At 33.5% G+C, this 17,018-nt stretch overlaps 5 protein-coding genes across 7 annotated transcripts; 4 read left to right on the top strand and 1 right to left on the bottom strand.

The window, feature by feature from the left end:
- LOC104707568 (probable tyrosine-protein phosphatase At1g05000) lies at positions 1,051-4,252 on the top strand. 2 transcript variants are annotated; one of them, XM_010423941.1, is made up of 6 exons: positions 1,051-1,294; positions 1,399-3,120; positions 3,198-3,291; positions 3,585-3,642; positions 3,756-3,799; positions 3,891-4,252. In XM_010423941.1, exons 2-6 carry the CDS (start codon positions 2,921-2,923, stop codon positions 4,092-4,094), a joined length of 600 nt encoding a protein of 199 aa, XP_010422243.1. In that variant the 5' UTR covers positions 1,051-1,294; positions 1,399-2,920; the 3' UTR covers positions 4,095-4,252. The 2 variants fall into 2 exon arrangements, with proteins under 2 accessions (XP_010422243.1, XP_010422244.1); XM_010423942.2 differs by having other exon boundaries at positions 2,870-3,120.
- Positions 4,561-5,461, top strand: LOC104707569 (death-associated inhibitor of apoptosis 1-like). The gene has a single exon (XM_010423943.2). It carries the CDS (start codon positions 4,698-4,700, stop codon positions 5,334-5,336), a length of 639 nt encoding a protein of 212 aa, XP_010422245.1. The 5' UTR covers positions 4,561-4,697; the 3' UTR covers positions 5,337-5,461.
- On the top strand, positions 6,436-7,825 carry LOC104707570 (probable plastid-lipid-associated protein 1, chloroplastic). Its single transcript, XM_010423944.1, has 3 exons — positions 6,436-6,921; positions 7,063-7,258; positions 7,344-7,825. Exons 1-3 carry the CDS (start codon positions 6,470-6,472, stop codon positions 7,656-7,658), a joined length of 963 nt encoding a protein of 320 aa, XP_010422246.1. The 5' UTR covers positions 6,436-6,469; the 3' UTR covers positions 7,659-7,825.
- On the bottom strand, positions 7,950-8,712 carry LOC109125869 (probable transcription repressor OFP9). The gene has a single exon (XM_019228549.1). The coding sequence runs from the start codon at positions 8,665-8,667 to the stop codon at positions 8,080-8,082; it is 588 nt and encodes a 195-aa protein (XP_019084094.1). The 5' UTR covers positions 8,668-8,712; the 3' UTR covers positions 7,950-8,079.
- LOC104707571 (pyrophosphate--fructose 6-phosphate 1-phosphotransferase subunit beta 2-like) lies at positions 11,285-14,960 on the top strand. 2 transcript variants are annotated; one of them, XM_010423946.2, is made up of 16 exons: positions 11,291-11,641; positions 11,735-11,896; positions 12,001-12,122; positions 12,513-12,566; positions 12,651-12,757; positions 12,841-12,946; positions 13,034-13,097; positions 13,173-13,261; positions 13,337-13,468; positions 13,550-13,720; positions 13,809-13,924; positions 13,999-14,110; positions 14,209-14,293; positions 14,385-14,429; positions 14,518-14,586; positions 14,692-14,960. In XM_010423946.2, exons 1-16 carry the CDS (start codon positions 11,443-11,445, stop codon positions 14,766-14,768), a joined length of 1,710 nt encoding a protein of 569 aa, XP_010422248.1. In that variant the 5' UTR covers positions 11,291-11,442; the 3' UTR covers positions 14,769-14,960. The 2 variants fall into 2 exon arrangements, with proteins under 2 accessions (XP_010422247.1, XP_010422248.1); XM_010423945.2 differs by having other exon boundaries at positions 11,285-11,641; positions 13,173-13,468.

The following is a 17,018-nucleotide window of genomic DNA, read 5'->3' on the forward strand; positions in this document are numbered from 1 at the left end:
ATATGTTTACAGCATAAAATATTATATATATAAAATTATATAAAAATATTTGTTAGAAAAAATAATAAAATTATAAATTATAAACAAAAGTAAGAAAAATACATTTATTTAAGTTATATTAACAACATATAAATGTTTATAATTATGTATACAGATATAAAACTTAATAATTTAAATATATGTAGTTAAAAATCATAAATAAATATTAAAATAAAATTTATGTAATTTTGAGGACTTTTTTGAGAATTCAATTTGATTGTTATAGTCTAATCATCATGAACAAAAGTATGATCCTACTTCTTTCTCACTAAATGACATTAGGACAAAGGCACAAATTGTTTCACTGTGTCCTGATACAAAAACATTTGTGGTTTTTTTATTATATCTGCGAATAGGCAGGAACAAATTTAGCTACGAGCCTATAGTCATAAAATATTTTGTAGCAGTGGACAGTTTTTCTTTTGGTGTGGTGGAAAAAGTGATGGGTTTGGCTTTTTTCGTTACTAATCTAGTGTGACTTTTTTGCTAAGCTACATGAAATCGGAAACGGGTACGCGGAAGTAGAAGCGTTTGAAAGCGGAAAAGCGTGTTTTAAAAAAAATAGAGGAAACGGGGTACGCATTAAAAGCGTTACATATTATCTATATATATATAAAATTTATAAAGAGTTTCCTAAATATGTCAAATTTAAGTATTAAATAAAAAAAATATATAGTGATGTACACTATATACAAACATTTAAGCCAAACTGAAACTAAATTATTATTATTATATATCTATATATAAATTATGGCACATTTCAATTTTCATTTTCAGTTGGGCTCGTTATAGGTTTTTTTTGTTATTGTTGGGCTCGTTATAGGTTTTTTTTGTTATTGTTGGGCTCGTTAAGAGCTGATATTTTGTCGAAAAAAAGGAAAAAAAAGCTGTTATTTTGTTATTTTATGTTTATTAAATTGTTAATAAAATGAGATGATAAAAGAAAGAAAACAAATAAGCCACGTGTATGTCAACCCTAATTGCTTCTTCTTTCTTCTTGCAACCAGCCACACTTGACCATTCTTTCTGTAAATCTTGTTTTTTTATTCAAACTACAACTTTCATAAATTCATGGAATATTCTTTTGATTAAACTAATAATATTTTCGGACGCTTCCAAATCCGAGTCGCTGCTTCTTCTGCGTTTCTAAATTCAACTTTTCAGGAAACGCGATTCCATCGCGATTCTGGACGTTTCCGGTTCCGCTCCCGATTCTGAAGCGAGGATCGATGCTTGAGCCACGCTTCCGTGCAACGTAAGCTTTTTTGAGACTAATTGTTTTAGGGCCATAGAACTATGCAAAGTTTTTCTGATCAATACTTTTCTGATACTTGGTTCATTTGAATTTTGTTTTTACAGTTTGCATGGTGTGTTGTCTCTTTATCTTTGTGATGTCACCAGTGGTAAACCAAAATATTTTTTACTGGAGTAAAAATATTAAATTAAATTAAAGATACTAATCTTATCAATAAACACAAGTAAAGTACGTACTAGATTAGTACAAGTGTTTATATGAATATTTTGAGATTTTAAATTGTGAGATGAGTTTCTCTAATCCATTTACATGTGTATGTCATCACCCTCTCACGATAAAGAACAAACTCCAACTAAATAATAACTCTAGTATGAGTTCTGTTTTTCTAGCATCTCTTACTTCACTTTTAAACCAATCTTCACCTCGAAGTTTCAAGTTTTCAATTCCTCACAAATTCATCTTTTTTTTCTCCTACTAGTCACCTCAACTGAATCAATAGTTTAAATGTTTGTGACAAATTATTGATTTTTTTTTTTTTTTGGTTGAATTTGGGAACTGTTTTTGTTTTGTGGCATGTGCATTTATTGGCAATGGTTGCCATCATCGGATTATGGTAGTCAAATGGTTTCATTCCATCGTCGTAATTATGAGCTTTTAGCTAATAAATTTCTACATCAATAATCTTATATTCTCATGTAATCTTAAATTAGTCGTAATTATGAGTGTAAAAAAGCAGGTCATGTTCTTGCTCAAGGTAATTTAGTTTGCTTGAGTCCATCTTCAAAATTTAATTCTTGCGTTATTGTTGAAGTATATGTTCACTACTTTCTTAAACAGCTTGTTTTGTGCTTCCTTAATTCTTCAGTTTAGTGCATCATTTGTTTTTTTGTTCAACTTGTTTGTTTGCTTATGTGATTCTCATGCTTAGTGCATTGCTTGCTTTTGTGCTTTCTTGATTCTTCAGTCTAGTGCATTATTTGATTATTTTTTTTGCTCAACTTGTTTGTTTGCTTATTTAATTATTCTGTTTAGTGCATTGATTTTTCTGTGCTTCTTTGATTGCTCAAATGAGCGCATTGCTTGCTTTTGTGCCTTCTTGAGTCTTCTGTTTAGTGCATTATTTGTTTATATTTGCTTAGTTGATTCTTTTGTGCCTTCTTGAGTCTTCTCTAACATGATTATTCAATAGTATATACTATAGTTTTAGTAATTTATTGTGACATAACATTCTTCTCTTGGTTCAGATTCCGACATTTACTTACTTACTCCGTCGCACTAACATAATTATTTTCAATAAGATTTGCATATATATATTTCACATTTAATTTTTAATACTTTATTGGATTTATATATTTACCTTTGTTTTGTTCATTTCGACTACGAAAATAATTTAAGCAGCTGAGAGTGAAAAGAATTTGTGGGATAAATTTGTAATATGTTGATGTATGTAAAAACTAGTACTATTGTATTAACTTATGAGTAGGTTTTTGGATTTAAAGAATATTCCTCATGGATACCTTTTAATATTCTCCCTAAAAGACTTGTTAATCTTCTCGACTTTTCCCCATCGTAAAGCTCCGCTCTCTTCGTTTCCGTTTTTGGCACTCTACAATATACCCCATCACCATGACGTTGGAGAGCTACGCCGGAGATGTTCACACCGTACCACAGTCGGAGAACTCGACGGAGGATAGAGGCGGCGGCGGCGGCGAGCTTTTCGTGCCACCTCTCAACTTCGCTATGGTCGATAATGGAATTTTCCGTTCTGGTTTCCCTGAACCCGTCAGTTTCAGCTTTCTCCAGTCTCTTCGCCTCCGATCCATCATGTAATTTTCTCTGATTTCGATGCCTGTCAACTTCGTTTTTGTCTCTAATCTCTCTTGATTTTGTTGTGTGTTTCTAGATATTTGTGCCCTGAGGCATACCCAGAGGTGAACATAGAATTCGCAAAATCAAATGGGATCCAAGTCTTTCAATTTGGAATTGAAAGATGCAAGGTGAGGAACTGAGGATGATTTTGATGATACTGATCCTATTGGTTTATCCTTTAATATGGTTGCATAGTCTGTGGTTTATGGTCTGTTCTTCAGAATCTTAAGATTTCATCCTTTAATATGGTTAATTCTATCTACGGTTGTTCCTTCTATTGGAAATTGTGTTTAATCTTCTTGTTTAGCATGTTATGGACTTATGGTGAGATAGAGCTATCAAAGATGATGGATGAATAACATATTCTGTGTGTGCTTGAAACTGATGATTTGATGGTTCTCTCTCTCTGTGTTTCTTTCAGGAACCCTTTGTTAATATCCCTGACGAGGTAATCCGAGAAGCATTACAAGTACTTCTAGGTAGGTACCCCTTCTATGGTATAGTCTCTGGACTCTGTTGAAAACATTTTTAATTGAGCTTAATGTGTTGATCGTCTAATGATGAGTTTGTCTTTGCCTTTTTTTTTAACTAGATACCGAGAATCATCCTGTGTTAATTCATTGCAAAAGTGGGAAGGTAAACTGAGACATCTCTCCTCTGGTTTAACACTAGTCATGATATGTATGATCGAAAGGATCCTTATATATCTTGTTTCTCTCTGTTGCAGCATCGGACAGGGTGTCTAGTAGGTTGTGTGAGGAAGATTCAGAGATGGTGTTTGTCTTCCATCTTCGATGAGTACCAGAGATTCGCAGCTGCCAAAGCTAGGATATCAGACCAGAGGTTCATGGAACTCTTTGACATCTCCAATCTAAAGCATTCACCACTCTCCTTCTCTTGTTCCAAGAGGCATACTCACATTGATTACTGACAACTTTACTTGTTGAAATGCCATTAAGAAAAATTTAAGTAGTTCTTTGAGTAGTTAGATGAAAAGTAAAGACTTTCCATCATTCAATAAATACATAATAAAATCCCTTTTAATCCAAATTATATAAATAAAAATGATACGGGTTTTCTCCTTTTCAATGCTATCATGTGGAACAAGTTTTTCATAAATTTTTGTATTCAGCGTAAAAATTCGAACCTTTTTATTTATTGAATTGGCAAATTCCAAGTTAACAAATTGGCATGCCAAATTAACGTGGTTAGTGGCAGATTTAAAATTTATGAGGAAACGTTTTACCAAAAAATTTGTGTTATTGGTCAAATTTGTGTTAATTTCAAATTTAAAGATACTAATAATATACTAGTAATGAATGCAATCGTAATTCGGAAGTATAACTGAAAAAAGCTTTAAAAAACCCTGCGAGACACGACTTCCGAAACAGTCGCAACACTCTCTCCTTCTCTCTCTCTTTTACTCCTCTATTGGTGTGTTCTTCAATGGCGGAGGTGTTCTTCAGAATCCATTCTTATTTATTTTTCTCTTAGATCTCTTCTATTCTTTTAAATCTCTGTATCTTAGTCGATAATGAGTCAACAACTAGGTGTAGAAACAAGTCAGTCCCAGTCCGAGACGCAACAGTCAACGACATTTCTTGATTTGCTACGAGTCCAGATGGACGGTCTCGATCGAACCAGAAGAAGGAAACGAACACTAAAGGAACGGCTAGGATTCAAACAAATCGGATGTTGTGGTCCAACCTGGGGTCTTCGGTTAACAACCAGTACTACTACTACTAACACTCGCGAAGACGACGAACCGTTCGATAACCGGGTCGGTTCCGGTTCAAATCATGGACCGGTTCAGTTAACCCAAGGTATTAATCTCGCAGCTGCTTTAGCAGCGGAGAGAAATTACCGAACGGAGGAAACGGTAGCGTCGTCATCAGGGAGTTTGACGCCGTTAAGAGTTTCGTTAATGAGATTGTTAGAGGAAACGGCGGAGAGAGTCGTCGAAGGGAATGAAACGGCGTCGTCGTCATCGACGGTTAGAGGAGGTGGTGGTAATGATTCGATGTGCTGCGTGTGCATGGGAAGGAAGAAAGGAGCAGCGTTAATCCCATGTGGACACACTTTTTGCAGAGTGTGTTCTCGAGAGGTGTGGCTTAATCGAGGTTCGTGTCCCCTTTGTAACCGTCCGATCATCGAGATCCTCGACATTTATTGATTTTATTTGTATCCTACGGCTCAATAATACCACACTCCCGTTGCACGTGACTCACCTCACTGATGTTTGTGTTGCCTAGAGATTCACGTGTGTGCTACATATGAAATTTAATTACGCTTATTGGAAACTGGAGTATTAATATTTTTAGTTATTGATTATGGGCCTGTTCTTAACCAAAACCCCCAATTCAAATTTACAATGAAGGCCCATTTAGCTTTGGTTCAATCGCTCATTAATTTTAGAACCGTAAACGCGGTAAGGACAGCGACTGAAAACGGAGTTCTTAGATATTTGTATTTGCATTGGAGCTCCATCTCGACCGTCCACAAAACTGGCGATCTCGAAGATCACATAAAAACGGCCAAACAAGTATAGTACACGTCCGAAGGTTCTAGACACATCATGCCATTTGCATGGCGTTTCTATACCTAGAAATAACCCAAACCAAATTCTCCCCCACACGAATAGTGGGACAAATTATCCAAATTTGTTTTAAAAATTATTTAAGAAAAATACAATCTTCCACAAATTTTAATGCATTTTTTTCATAAAGTTGGCAAATTTCGAAATCAGTAACTGTTCGATTCGCAATTGATGATCTTAAACCATTCACGTGTCAATGCCTTTGTTTTATTAAAGACAATACCTATTATATCCCTAGTGTCTTGACTTTTGTATGTATCATATAATAAGATATTTAAGAAATACCTAAAATATCAACAAAACAAGTTTTATGAACAATTATAGCATACATTCCATAAATTTCCAAAAATAGCATTATTTAACATATTAAAATATTTAAAATTAATTTAAAAATTTTTTTTTTTAGGTTTGGGTTCTCAATTTCACATTTAGGGTATAGTTTTGAGGGGTAAGGTTTAGTATTTAGAATTTAAAATTTAATTTTGAAATATAAATTTTGAAATATAGTGTTATTTTTGTAATTTTAGAGATGTTGTGTTACATTTAGAAAAAAAAAATTATTTTGGTGCTATTTTTGAGAATGTCCCAAAGTATTATGATAGAAGGGTATATACGTCATTTACAATCCACCTCAACGGTTATAAAACGCGTTTTGTAGTTTCCTAATTTTGTGAGGTTTGAGTTTCCTCTTGTGAAGAAAAAAAAAAAAAATGGCGACTGTACCATCGTTGTTCACTCAATTCCCCTGCAAAACCCTAGTTCCAAACTCACCAAACGCTAAACCACATTCCAAATCTCCGGTTCAAGTCTCGGTACACTCATTCAATCGGAGGTCGGAGCTTGGGATCTCTGTTCACCGGCGAGGTTTCAAAGTCCGAGCAACGGATTTTGATGACGAATGGGGTCAAGAAGGGGTGGAGAGAGTAATGGCTTCATCATCGGTGGCGGAGAAAGAAGCAGACGAAGCGATCGAATCCGTGGAGGAGACGGAGAAGCTTAAGAGATCGCTGGCTGATTCATTGTACGGTACAGATCGTGGGTTAAGCGCGTCGAGCGATACGAGAGCTGAGATCAGCGAGCTTATTACCCAGATCGAGTCTAAGAACCCTACTCCAGCTCCTACCGATGCTCTGTTTCTCCTCAATGGCAAATGGATTCTCGCGTAAGTACACACAATTTCTTATTATTTGGTACTTAAAGATTGGAACTTTTTAATGGGAAAATTAGAGCCTTTGCTTATTGTTGTAGTTCAAGAACTTGTCTTTTAATTGTGTTCTGTTCTCTCTCTCTCTCTCTCGTGAAGCTACACATCGTTCGTGGGTATGTTCCCATTGCTCTCACGCAGAATCGAGCCATTGGTTAAAGTGGATGAGATCTCACAAACCATTGATTCCGATACCTTCACCGTTCAAAACTCTGTTCTCTTTGCTGGTCCCTTTTCCACAACATCCGTTAGCACCAACGCTAAGTTCGAAATCCGAAGCCCTAAACGTGTTCAGGTAAATATATCAATCATCACCTAAACCCGCACATGTTAACAGTTTTACATAAACCTAACTTGGGATTTTGTTTTGTTTGTTGTAGATTAAGTTCGAGCAAGGAGTTATTGGAACTCCTCAGCTAACGGATTCTATTGAAATCCCCGAATTCGTCGAGGTTCTTGGCCAAAAAATCGATCTCAGCCCTATTAAAGGGTTACTTACATCAGTCCAAGACACGGCTTCCTCTGTGGCTAGAACCATCTCAAGCCAACCACCATTGAAATTCTCTTTGTCTAGTGACAAGACCCAGTCGTGGCTGCTCACAACTTACCTTGACAAAGACCTTCGGATCTCGAGAGGTGATGGCGGAAGCCTCTTTGTGCTCATCAAAGAAGGAAGCTCTCTCTTAAACCCTTAAAATCATCATCATTACTCTCACATCACATCCACAGTAACATTTATAATACTAGTATAGAACCATTTGCCTGTGTTTAATAGTGTTGTAAAACTGTTATGTTACCTTGTTGGAGAGTTAAACAATGGATGTTACTCTTAAGAAATACAATATATATTTACATTGATACATACTTGAACTGTACGGTTAACGCTTTGCTAAACAAACACTTTAGCATCAGTTCAGTTTTGGTATACTGAAATTGAAAGCAAAATTGTATCACAGTTCTGTTTTCTTCTGTAATCTCAAGTTTCTAGTTCAGTTATTTTTTTGGTTTATTAATGTTATACAAATCGGTCTATTTATTACTTAGAAAACCGGTTTGTTACAAACCAAGTATCTTTTACACAGACATTTGAAAGAAACAAGTGGTCTTTGTTCTCTTTTAGCTACGAAACAAATCAGCACAAACCTCGTAAAAGATCTCGAGAATGGCAGACCGGTACTCGCGAGGATTCATCGATAGATAGTACTCCAAGAGGCTTCTAAGTTCATCTGCTTCTTTTATTTTGTTTGCTACAATCATCTCCACCATGGAGTCTCTAAAGTCCTCTCTTGGATCATAAGAAAATTTCTCCATCGCCATCATGACAATGAACTTAGTGCTACCGATGCTCCCCTCGCTTCTTCTTCTTGTTCTTCTCGCCTTTTCTTGCCTAATCTTTGCTTGATGTTGTGTGGCTTCTTGTGTCTCTCTGATCATCTGCTCTAGCTTCTCCTGAACCATGTAGTGTGCTAGGCTAGAGAGCGAACCGTACTGGTCTGAATATCTAGAACTTCTGTCTGATTCCACCGAGGAAGAAGAAGCAGAAGAAGTGCTGAGTCTTGCTTTGTTGCTGCAACACAAAGCTCTGCTGCAGATTCTTGCTTCTCTTGTTTGGTGTTGTGATTGTTTGTTCTGTTTCTTGTTATCTTTCTCTGTTTCTTCTTGTGTTCTGTTTGTGATTTTCATGTTGACGATTAAGTTACACATTATAGTCGGGGGTTTTGAGGATGGGGGATGTTTGTTAAATGCAAATAAAAAAATAGAGTTCTTATTTAATCATTTTATGTAAAAATTGAAAAATGTGGGTCATGTTCATCATGATTATGTCTTGATCTTAATTCATTTTAAAACTCAAAAAGAGGTTCTTTTAAAATTTAGACTAACAAGTCTTTCAACATTATTCATTTTTGTAAGACTAAGTTTTCTTTATTTATATCCCAAAATCAATATTTACAATTTGTTCTCAAAATGCAATGAAAAGTTGTACACTTTTTTTGGTAAAAATGTAAAGTATTTATACCAATTTTAAATTTTCAACAGCAGTTACAGAGAAAACAAATAAGTCAGAAAGACCAATCTACAACCAAAAAGATCTACATATACAAGAGAAAACACTACAAAAAAAGCATCAATTAATATTTAGTTTTCCTTTCGAAGACCATGTTCTTATGTGTAGAATTTATAAAGGTTATCAAAAATTAAAGAAAAGATTGTGTTTAGTGAAATTGATTCATTATTTCAAATCAATATAATATGATATATTACTTCCAACAATAAAATAATGATTGATGAAAATATCATGTAGTTTATATATATATCAAAAGCAGATATAATAAATACATATCAAATAAAAAGATGAGAATAATAGAGGAGATTAGATTAGGTATGATTGAGGATAATTGTAAAAGAAAAAAATTAAGAAAGGAGAGCTAAATGCATGTATTTGTGTCGTGTTTTAGGAATATAGGGGTGATTAATTTGATTATGAGGGTGATGTAGACCATCTTCATGTCCACTTTAGTTTTGTTGTTGTTGTTGAAGATGAAATATCTACACTTTGTTTTCTAAAGTTTTTGGTAATGTGTAAAAGGTGATCGATATGTAATACTTACCGTGATCTGACACAATTAATATAGATAGCTAATAATTATTAAAAATATTTTTTAAAAAACTTGAAGAAAAACGAGATAAAGAAAAACTAGAAGATCAAGACCAGCAATTTGTGGTTTTCACATGGCGGCTACTGATGAACACGAACTTCACTTTGTTTTATAACATATTCTTAAAGGGCATATTAGATTTTAAATAGTTCAGAGTTGTAATTTTGCTAGAGATATAAAGTTAAGATTAGCTAAAAGTGTTATTTTCAAAATATACATGAGAAATGAAGAGATAAACGTATGGTTGTTTGCCTTGGAGACAAGACATGCTTTATCTATGCTGGCTTGTACATAATACCTCATTTTCTGCTTTGTTGAATTAGGAATTTTATAATCATGCATTCTTTTATTGGTAAATTTTATAATCTACGTATTTTCATACACACACACACACAACAAAATTCAACATTTTATATAGATATTGAGAACAGTTGGTCTGGAAGCTATCGAAAAAGAAAAGAAAATTGGACTCAACCCATGATAAGAGAGAGTGTTGTACAAAAAAATTTCTATTGTACCACCATTTTGCGTTTAATTATGGAAATCGTTGTGGAATGGCTCTTGGAGAGTCAATAAACTTTCACCACGAGAAAATGGTATATCACTTATGGTATCCCCCGACACACAAGTAAGAATGTACCTCATTAGAACTTGAGGTGACAAGATATAGGTTTAGTTTTACCTAGTTTGTATATTGATATGGGAGCCTTTAAATGTCTTTAACAATAAGTTATCTCGTGTTATTCAACAAAAGAGTGTGCAATAATTGGAGATTAATCCCAAAAGATGATGTTACACAGCTGGATAGAATCACTTTGTGGTGATTAATTACGTCTTTGTAGGTTTTAGAATCGGGTCTTTTAGGGATTTTGTCATGTGACAATATCCATATGACTTCTTATTTTGATTAAGTTGTTAAACTCAAAAAGAGAACTTTTAAAACGTGAGAAGTAATTAAGAATTGATCACTTGATCTAAATACAGTCAGTAAGTACCTTACCAACTTGTTAAGCTGACAGTTAAACCACATGTTGCCATTATGGTCCATGCTTTTTAGGGTTTATGATTATCTATTACATCTCTTCCTTACCATTTTTATCATTAGGTCTAAACTCGTTTCTTTCGATTAACTAATTAGAAAATTATAATCATGTTTGGTCTCAAGCTCACAATTCCGTTTCTTCAACACAAAAGACACTAGAAAACAAAAAATGCTTCATTTTGGATTCGTTAACAACAATAACAAAGACCAATGCTCCTGCCGACTCTAAAAACGAATATAATCAAAGTGATCATTCCTCTCTAATTTTAGAAATCAGTATTAGCAAAATACTGTTACGTACTGATTTTAACTGGAAGCATTTTAATTTGATGAAGGAAGCCAAAAATGCGATTTTATGTTTTTTCTCAATCTACAATTTTATTCATTTTGTTTTTGACGGCATACAATTTTATTCATTTATTCTAATTATTACACAACTTTTTTGATAAAAATTAAATTATTAGACAATTTTATGCAAATTCCAATATAATTCGAATTTGATGCTTAAAACCCCTAAAATACAACACATATTGAACCAATGATACAACAAAACTTTTGTCGAAAATGAATCAAATGCAGTTCTTGATATTGTTATAAAAATTCGAGAATTTTTTTGTTTTAAACCCCAAAATTTGGCATATTGGAATATTCGGAAAGATTGTACATTAAATTTCATCACCCACTTTTAGAAACTTATCCAAACAGTTTCCGACACACACACCTCTGACTTCTGACATTCAGAGAATTTTTAGGAACAAGAGTCCAAAAAAAAACTCACAAATGGCATCACAGCTCGATTTCATCGGTAAAGATTACATCGCTGGAATCTCGAATAATCCTCGGGCGGCTAGCCGTGTGTCTTCTGTGTACAGCGAAGTCCAAGCCAGTCGTATCGACCACGCGCTTCCTCTTCCTTCCGTCTTTAAAAACCCTTTCAAGATCATTGATGGTCCTCCCAGCTCCTCCGCCGGACATCCAGGTTCGATTACTAAACCGGAATCACTAGAGTAAACCGGTTCTTAATTTGTTGGTTTGAGTCAATTTTGATTATTTTTTTTTGATGTGGTTGCAGAGGAGATTGAGAAATTATTCCCAAATCTATTTGGACAACCATCAGCTTTATTGGTTCTTAACCAATCTGATGCAGTTAAATCGGACCAAAAGCTTAAGATTGGTGTTGTGTTGTCGGGTGGACAAGCACCTGGAGGACACAATGTTATCTGTGGAATCTTTGGTTAGACATTGTTACTTTGTCCAATTTTTAATTTAATTCAGGTTTTTAAAGATTTTGAATTTGAGTTTTGTAATTTAGTTGTTGTTGTTGTTTGGTTGGATAAGATTACTTGCAGGAATATGTGAAAGGAAGTAGTCTGTTTGGGTTTCGTGGCGGTCCAGCTGGAATCATGAAGGGAAAATATATTGAGCTTACTTCTGAGTTTGTCTATCCTTATAGAAACCAGGTATCAAAATGATGTGCCTTTTGAGTTTTTTGTCGGTTTATTATATTCGGTTTAGTTTGGTTTCGGTTTTTTGTCGGTTCATTTTAACATGAAAAACTGAATTAGTGACCATCATTTTGTTTAATTTAGTTGGTTTATCATCTTTTTGATTTGGTTTTAGTTTGGTTCGGATTGATTTTTACCGGTTTAGATACTCTCAGTTAATTGAGTTTGATTTAACAGAGTACTGTAGGTTTACCGAAAGAAGTTTGTTAAGATTTTTAAAGAATGGTACGTTGGAGTTATCAAATTTTGATCATAAAGAGTTGGAACTAGAAGCTCTTAGTATCTAAAGATTTGCATTTTGTATTTATTCTTGATAGTTTCTGTTGTGCTTTTTTTCTGTTGCAGGGTGGATTTGATATGATATGTAGTGGTAGAGACAAGATTGAAACTCCAGAACAGGTGAATAGGCTTTTTTTTCTCAATGTTGTGGCTTTCATTGATCGAATAGACTAAGTTAGCATCAGAGTTTGGTACATATTGCAGTTTCAGCAAGCTGAAGAGACTGTAACAAAGATGGACTTAGATGGCCTTGTGGTTATTGGTGGAGATGACTCCAATACTAATGCTTGTCTCCTTGCTGAACACTTCCGGTACTTTTGAATTTGTTAAAGATGAATGAGATTCATTTTTCTCTTGTTTTGCATGGTGATTGATATTCGTATTTGGTTTGCAGAGGTAAAAACATGAAAACTCGGGTTATTGGGTGCCCCAAGACAATCGATGGTGATTTGAAAAGTAAAGAAGTCCCTACTAGTTTCGGGTTTGATACTGCTTGCAAGGTAAGTAACTTCAAAATTGCACCACTTACTTATGTCTTCTACTAGAAGACCTTATCAATGGTTTTGTTGGTTTGTATATTCATGCAGATATACTCAGAAATGATTGGAAATGTTATGATCGATGCACGTTCCACAGGAAAATACTATCACTGTAAGTTTATACTTTCTCTGAGCAATAATGAATTATCTTGATACAAATTTACAATATCATTTTTCATCTGTATAGTTGTACGTCTTATGGGTCGTGCTGCGTCTCATATTACACTTGAATGCGCTTTGCAAACCCATCCAAACATTACCATTATCGGAGAAGAGGTACGTTTTCGTGTTACTCAAGCTTCATTCGTAGCCTTCGGTTTGAGAACCGGAAATATCCAAACATTTATGCAGGTTTTCGAGAAGAAGCTAACGTTGAAGAATGTTACGGATAACATTGTTGATGTAATCTGTAAACGAGCAGAAAATGGTTACAATTACGGTGTCGTTCTTGTTCCCGAAGGTCTCATTGATTTTATCCCTGAGGTAAATAATGGTCAATCCAGTTCTTTTCCCTATGTTTGTGTAGTGAGCTTTCTCACTCCATCTATGCTCCATTATTTGCAGGTCCAAGAGCTTATTTCCGAACTAAACGAAGTCTTAGCAGAAGGAAACGTTGATGAAGAAGGCCAATGGAAAAAGAATCTTAAAGAAGAGACTTTAAAGATTTTTGAGTTTCTTCCTCAAACTATTCAAGAACAACTAATGCTTGAAAGAGATCCACATGGAAATGTCCAGGTCTGTTTTCTTATTACCATCACCCGGTTTAACCAATAACTGATTCAAACCAATAACTGAAAACCGGTTTATCTTTGCATCTCTTAAGGTGGCTAAAATAGAGACAGAGAAAATGCTGATACAAATGGTTGAAACCGAGCTAGACAAAAAGAAGAAGGCGGGTACATACAAACGCGAGTTCATGGGGAAATCGCACTTCTTTGGGTAACAAATATATATCTATTAGTTACTAATCAGCTAGTCTCAACATAATCTTATTTCTGATTGTGTTTTTTTAGGTATGAAGGAAGATGTGGGTTGCCTACGAATTTTGATGCAACTTACTGTTACGCATTAGGTTACGGTGCTGGATCACTTCTCCAGAGCGGAAAGACCGGACTAATCTCATCGGTTTAGAATTTTTCTTCCTTTTTCTTGAAAATATATCACAAACTGTTTCGTTATTTCAAGATTTATTTATATTCCATTTTGTGATTTTTTTTTGGCAGGTTGGAAATTTGGCTGCACCTGTTGAAGAATGGACAGTTGGTGGTACTGCACTAACTTCGTTGATGGATGTTGAGAGAAGACACGGTAATATAATTAAAACCGTGAAGAGTAGACGATGTTACGATACTATTGTGAAATCTTTGATAAGTTCCAACATTATCTTTTTATGTTGCAGGCAAATTCAAGCCTGTTATCAAGAAAGCTATGGTTGAACTTGAAGGTAAAAGTCTTTAGCTCTAAACTTATCTTTTTTTTTTCTCTACAGCCGCTTGTTCTCTCTATTACTCATTGCTTCTTATAAATTTCAGGCGCACCGTTTAAGAAATTTGCGTCGCAGCGGGAAGAATGGGCTTTGAAGAATCGATACATTAGTCCTGGTTTGTTCACATACACACATGTCTCTACATATAGTAGTAATTAATTTCAACTTTTTATTTGGGTCCTCCAGGTTAACTAACTATCATTCTTTGTCTTGTTGTCAGGTCCGATTCAGTTTAAGGGACCGGGATCTGATGCGAGAAATCATACCTTAATGCTGGAACTTGGGGCTCAAGCCTAAAGAATTTTTGTACTGTGAGATTCACTCACTGGCTCACTTACTTTGTTGTTGTTTGCCTTTGCTGTAAAATCTTTTTGTAGTAAAGAAAGTTACTGTGAGTCAAGTAAACCAACAAGTAGTCAACGTGTAAGTCGTGAATTGTGATGACTGATGATGACACTTGAATAATAAAATTTCCTTGGTCTATTGCCATTATTACTTTTTACTACATGCATTAAATCGGTTTGAGATTGAGATGGTAATTTTTTTAACCACATTAAACCAGGTAAGGTTGGTAATATACAACGGCAAGATAAAGATCTAAGATATTAGAAGAGATTGTAAGGGTAAGTTACTTTTATTTTTGAGTACAATGCTTTTATTCTTTGATGTTACTAGGTTTTCAACCCACCCTATACGTGGGTTTATTTGATATATTTTGATAAAAATTATATATGATTGATTGCGGTAATAAAATATTATCTCATAAAAAAAATTAAAATTAGTACTAAGGAAAAAAAATTAAATTTCAGATACACAATTTTTTAAAATATAAAAATCAGTTGTGTTATAAAATCAATTCTGATAAAAAAAAATCATAAATTTAACTTGATGTCCAGGCGAGGCAAATCAAACTGATGACCTCACATATCCTAAACCATTTTCTTTGACCAACAGAAAAACGAAACAATTTTATAATTATGAATTTAACTCGTATTCATATTTAATTGATCGCTACCACCTATGTTTTCGTGTTTTTTATTCAATGTTTTCTTATTCTTCATATTTTTTCTTGTCATTTTCATTGTCAAATTTTATTTTAATTGTCATCGTAACTTTTACCGTTTGGTTCTTCGTTATACTCTTTTTCTTCTTCTTCCTCGTCAACTTCTTCACATTCTTCTCATAACTTGTTAACCAATCAAACTCTAAGAACAAAATAATTTCTTTTCTCATAAAATTTGTGAAATTCATGATTACCAGCATAGTCAACACATGCACCCAATTATTGACAATTTTATCCATATACTTATTTGGTTTTAGATCCACGCGTTTTGAAACTTCTCAACCCAAAATCCTTACTTGGTTTATAATATTTTAAAAACATAATAAAATATACTAATAATTATTTATTTAATATGAATCATATGATATATAGAAATATGAGTACACTATAAGAACATATTAATTATAAATAAATAATATCAATTATATTATATCATCAAATAATATCAACCGTATCATATTATCAAATAACCGTAACCGTATATAACAGTAACCGTTTGAACCGTAACCGTATTTAAACGTAACCGTTTAACTATTTGTTAAACGGTTATGGTTAAGGTTACAAAAATTTCTAACCATAACCGATGGTTAATAAACCTTAACCGTGACAACCGTAACCCTGGTCATGCCTATGTATAGCTAATAAAACATGTGTGTTTGTCGTCCATCTTTCTTCTTTAAACCTCAAAATTTGACTCAAACATCAAATTAAGGTCTTGCGATGTCAATCATTCTTCCTTAGACCTAAAAATAAAAAATTAATGAAAGAATATCAACTCATCTATAAAATCATACACAAAAATATGTTTTACAGCTCATAAGAAATAAAAAGCACAAATGTAGATAAATAAGATAATTTATGTTTTGCATCAATATTTATAATATTTTAAACTTTTAAAAGGTTTCGAAATATAAAATTTGAACCTTTTAAAAATTTTCAATATTTATAATATTTTAAACTTTTAAAATTTAAAACTTATAATATTTAAAAACTTTTTAAAAGCTAAGAACTTTTAAAAGTTTCAATATTTATAATATTTAAACTTTTAAAATTTTTAAATATTATAATATTTTTTTGAAACTGTTTAAAGTTTTAATTTGATCAAATAAAAAACCAGATCAAACCAAATAAAACTTTTAAACTTGGACGCCTGATAAATCAAGCTTTCCTGCTCATTCGTTGTTGGAAGCATATTAATCTTATTTATACTGGTTCTGAACCATTGTCTAAAAAATTTCTAGCCGATGTGGGATATTGTGCTTAGTTTTTGATTTCCATAAATTTTAAATTTTTCTTTTTCTAAAAAATTCTGTAAATTTAAAAAATGTTAATGAATGACATGTCAAATCATGATAGGTTGTTTAAAATAATTTTTAATATATAAAATTCCGGAAATTGTATAAAATGTTAATAAGTGATATGTCAAATTTCTACTGTGTGTTTAAAACCCTATGTGGACGGCCTTAGGAGCTTATAGCTCCTAC

Source organism: Camelina sativa, chromosome 8 (assembly GCF_000633955.1).
Source record: "Camelina sativa cultivar DH55 chromosome 8, Cs, whole genome shotgun sequence".
In the NCBI taxonomy this organism is placed as follows: Eukaryota; Viridiplantae; Streptophyta; class Magnoliopsida; order Brassicales; family Brassicaceae; genus Camelina; species Camelina sativa.

Excerpts from the sequence above, each read along its gene's own strand:
- LOC104707568 (XM_010423941.1), top strand. The coding sequence starts at position 2,921 with ATGACGTTGGAGAGCTACGCCGGAGATGTTCACACCGTACCACAGTCG. Across the intron at positions 3,121-3,197 it reads CTTCGCCTCCGATCCATCAT|ATATTTGTGCCCTGAGGCAT; the intron begins GTAATTTTCTCT and ends GTGTGTTTCTAG. Across the intron at positions 3,800-3,890 it reads TTCATTGCAAAAGTGGGAAG|CATCGGACAGGGTGTCTAGT; the intron begins GTAAACTGAGAC and ends TCTCTGTTGCAG.
- LOC104707569 (XM_010423943.2), top strand. The coding sequence starts at position 4,698 with ATGAGTCAACAACTAGGTGTAGAAACAAGTCAGTCCCAGTCCGAGACG.
- LOC104707570 (XM_010423944.1), top strand. The coding sequence starts at position 6,470 with ATGGCGACTGTACCATCGTTGTTCACTCAATTCCCCTGCAAAACCCTA. Across the intron at positions 6,922-7,062 it reads AATGGCAAATGGATTCTCGC|CTACACATCGTTCGTGGGTA; the intron begins GTAAGTACACAC and ends TCTCTCGTGAAG. Across the intron at positions 7,259-7,343 it reads GAAGCCCTAAACGTGTTCAG|ATTAAGTTCGAGCAAGGAGT; the intron begins GTAAATATATCA and ends TGTTTGTTGTAG.
- LOC109125869 (XM_019228549.1), bottom strand. The coding sequence starts at position 8,667 with ATGTGTAACTTAATCGTCAACATGAAAATCACAAACAGAACACAAGAA.
- LOC104707571 (XM_010423945.2), top strand. The coding sequence starts at position 11,443 with ATGGCATCACAGCTCGATTTCATCGGTAAAGATTACATCGCTGGAATC. Across the intron at positions 12,758-12,840 it reads CTCCTTGCTGAACACTTCCG|AGGTAAAAACATGAAAACTC; the intron begins GTACTTTTGAAT and ends TTTGGTTTGCAG. Across the intron at positions 13,098-13,172 it reads CACAGGAAAATACTATCACT|TTGTACGTCTTATGGGTCGT; the intron begins GTAAGTTTATAC and ends TCATCTGTATAG.